The sequence below is a fragment of the Cyprinodon variegatus genome, unplaced genomic scaffold (assembly GCF_000732505.1).
Source record: "Cyprinodon variegatus isolate N-32 unplaced genomic scaffold, C_variegatus-1.0 Scaffold716, whole genome shotgun sequence".
In the NCBI taxonomy this organism is placed as follows: domain Eukaryota; kingdom Metazoa; phylum Chordata; class Actinopteri; order Cyprinodontiformes; family Cyprinodontidae; genus Cyprinodon; species Cyprinodon variegatus.
The window spans coordinates 97,361-100,972 of record NW_015151169.1 but is presented as its reverse complement, the minus strand read 5'-3'; the positions used below and the strand labels follow the sequence as shown (position 1 = coordinate 100,972).

At 36.0% G+C, this 3,612-nt stretch overlaps 1 protein-coding gene across 1 annotated transcript in view; it reads left to right on the top strand.

The window, feature by feature from the left end:
• The window catches only part of LOC107097712 (SH3 and multiple ankyrin repeat domains protein 3-like), a gene marked incomplete at its 3' end in the record, with an annotated part of 206,675 nt that overhangs the window by 142,278 nt on the left and 60,785 nt on the right, over positions 1–3,612 (top strand). Inside the window, exon 5 of the mRNA XM_015394969.1 lies at positions 3,119–3,190. Coding sequence (XP_015250455.1) covers positions 3,119–3,190 — 72 coding nt within the window. The remainder of the gene's footprint in view (positions 1–3,118; positions 3,191–3,612) is intronic.

The window sequence follows — 3,612 nt, the reverse complement described above, 5'->3', positions numbered from 1 at the left end:
CTCTATAACCACCACTGTTCCCAACAACCTCAATAAGTTGTTATATTCATGCAGATTTTGCACAGTTTCTATCTTGGTGAGTTAAATAACATGCTGCTGTCATTTTACACATTTCTAATTATGCTGCTATTTTCACATATCCATTACTGTAAAAATGTCCATAGCTGCATATTGGTGATTTATTCTCTAGGTGTACAGTATTTATATTGTGAAAAGACTTTACAATACAGTGTTTTATTTCTTTATTTTTTAACGCTTTCTAAGGTCCACATTTGTGTGACCATTTTTTCTATAATCTTTTTAAACACCATAATTTCCCCATTGTGGGACAATAAAGGGATTTTCTATTCTATTCTATTTACGCATTGTTTTTTTTTCTGCCACATGGGAGACAATATGAAAAGAAACTGGGAGATTGCATTAATTTATGAACTATGCAACCATTTGCAACCTACTGATCATGCATATGGAAACAGACAAAAGGAAAACTCTTTATGAAAGGAGGGAGCAGACCCAGGCTATGACAGACTGCTGCTGGTTTAAGAAGCAGAACAGAGACACCAAAGGAAGAAAGAAGCACTGATCTAGGCGTACTTTTCTATGTTACAAACAAGGTTGTTACATAGCTAAGCAGATAAGCTCTGAGCCGGAAAATAAAATCTATGGTATGAATCTAAGCAGATGTCATTAGACACAGCAAGAGCTCCTTCAACTGCTTTGGAGAGGCTTCATGATGATGATGATGTCTTCCTGGGTACTGTTATCTTTGGAAATTGCAAACATAAAAAAAAAAGAAAATTTGGCCCTGGAACAACAGATGTGGTGGACCTACCTCACTTTTCAGCACAATCCGGTGTGAATTAAAAACATTTATAGGTTGATTCCAGAATCCGAGCCCCATGTTTTGAAAGCGTACATGGCTTACTATGAGCTGGTGAAGATTCTCAGGCATCACTAATTGCACTATGACTCTCACTATGACTATCAAAGAAGTGGAATCTGACTGGATCTGAATATTAACCTGAGATCTGAGTTTATTACACTCAGACTCAGCAGGAATTCCTAATATTCTGCCTGTAATGCACATAATCTCTGATTCACTTTAAAACATATCTTATATCTGCTGGGTGAGACACTGACATCCTATAATGGAGATTATTATGCACATTGGTGCAGATGGATGGAAGAATAAAGGAGGTGATAACAGAGAGTGTTATTATTTTCCATGAATTTCCATCCCACAGATCCTTAGTTTGACAGTCATTATACACTGATTATGAGTGGATATGAAAAACACAGGAATGTGACGACATCTTTCATTTCATAAAGTTCCAGTTTCTCAGTAGAATATTGTTCTATAGAAGATATTCAAATTAAATAGAGGTTTTCTTTTCTCAATCAGTAAAAATGTCACGGTCTGAGATGTATGCCGGTGCAGCGCTCACATCTTATCAGCTGATCCTGATTATCGACATGTTCAGTAACCGCAACTTACTGTGTACAGATGGGATTTAAATCTTTGCTTTATTATATGGATCTTCCACATTGTCTTAAGCATGGGGAGAGGTCTGCTAAGTTGGACTCTTACATTTAAATCACCAGTGTTTATTCTGGGCTTCAGATTATTTCACTTTGACTTTTATTGTTTGATAATATTAGATTATATTCGACTCTTGAATCAATATTTTGCAGAAATGAGGTGGGATTTATTAACACGGATACATAGCTGTTGGGTTTTTTCCTATTGGCCCAGTTTTTAGTTATTTTATCATTGTGCGTTTGTTTTCTGCACATAACATCTTGTTGTTTGCTCTGGCAGGTCCTAATAGATTTTCTTCAGATTGTGTTTAAAACACATAAAACAGGGATCATTTTTAAGAGGATGATGTCTTAGTTAATGAACCAAAAATAAAGATGCAGTCCTTTTGCCTCTGAAGAAAAACTTGGATTTGAGGATTAATGTTACAAACATCTAAATGTAGTTCAGTTGGTAGTTTAAAAAACAGCGGCTGCTTCTCATCAACCAGGATGATTGTGATCTGCAATCAAAGCTGTTATTAAAGCTTTTTCTATTGTTCTGTTTCTGTGTTTGAGTAGTTGACATAAATTCATGGAGGTTTGTTAGGTTTATTCAATGATGATTATAAAATTAATGTATGTACATATAAAACATTGGAGTAATGATATGCTTCACTCTGTCTTGTGATTCAGTCAGTGGAGCATCCTGTCTTATGACCTGATCCATTGTCCTTTCAGAACAATACTCTGTTTTGTAACCATGTGTTATGTTCTGTTAATAAAAACGCTCTGCAGAGGAGGTTCGGGAGAGAGAGAGTTGGAGTGTTGGGTTTGGCTCTTTCCCCTTCTGCAGAAGCTGTTGTTGAAAATCCCTTTCTGTGTGTACTCAGTCCTTCTTTTACGAACCTACATTTTTGAACCTAACAAGGTTTTTAACAGAAAGCTAATGAATCCATTGGACAGTAGTGCTAAAACCCTTGGTACCAGTAGAGATTTTATTTGACAATCCAGCTGAGAATTTTACCTGGAGAATATGAACAGATAATCCGCAAAAAGATTTTTTAAAAAATGGCAGGTTTAATTAAAAAGAAAAATGTTTAGGTTCTATCAAAGATAGCCTGATTAGAGTGTTATTATCAAAGATATCAAAATATATGTTTGCAAGTTTCCAAAAAACCATCAGATTTAACTTTAAATGAAATAGTAGCCTAATAAACATACTTGGGCCTGATACAGATCCCTGTGGGACACCAGAACTGGTGAAGCTTGAGATCTTCAGTATTTTTACTTTACATAATCAACATGTTGACTTAAACGTTCAAACTTTGTGGTAACATGTTAACCATTTACAGAATGGGACTGATTTGATAAGATATAAATCATCAAAGATTAAAAAAAAGTGTAGCTCTGAGTATGAAACCCGGGTTCAGTTCCAACCATAGTTACGGGTCAGATGTGTTGTTTTGCATGTTTTGTTTGTTTTTATTTTTGGGGGGACTCGGTCGGTTGGATGTGACGTAGTTTCCATAAAACACAAAGGATGATCTTAGACATAGCCCCATTTTTTCCTCTTTTGTGATCATTTGCTTTCCTCCAACAGTTTCGTTACAAGAGCAGAGTCTACAGGCAGCCCAACATTGATGAGAAGCAGATCGCCAAGCTTCATACAAAGGTGAGACTTAACAAAACAAGTCTGGTCAGCATGTGCGCTATGAGCCTTGGCTTCTTTAAATGTCGTGCTTATTAAAATGCAGCTGTCATCATGGGAGCCAGTAGTGACTGTCAATGGGAGGAGGAGAATTAACTAAAGCAATTAATGTCAGCTCTGACAGAGATGTTTAATGCATTTTCATTTCGAAACAGCAAAAACAGCACGCTTCCTCTGTGCTTACAGCAAATTATCTTTTAATTTTTACACACTGCAATTAAAGGAGCACATATCACCTTAGGCTGCGACACACATCATGGTTGCTCTAAGATAACCTTTGCTAAACAAAGTGCTCTGAATGATAAAGAGAAGATTTATTTTATCCACATGATGGTACATTTTACACACACACACACACACACACATATATATATATATATATATAT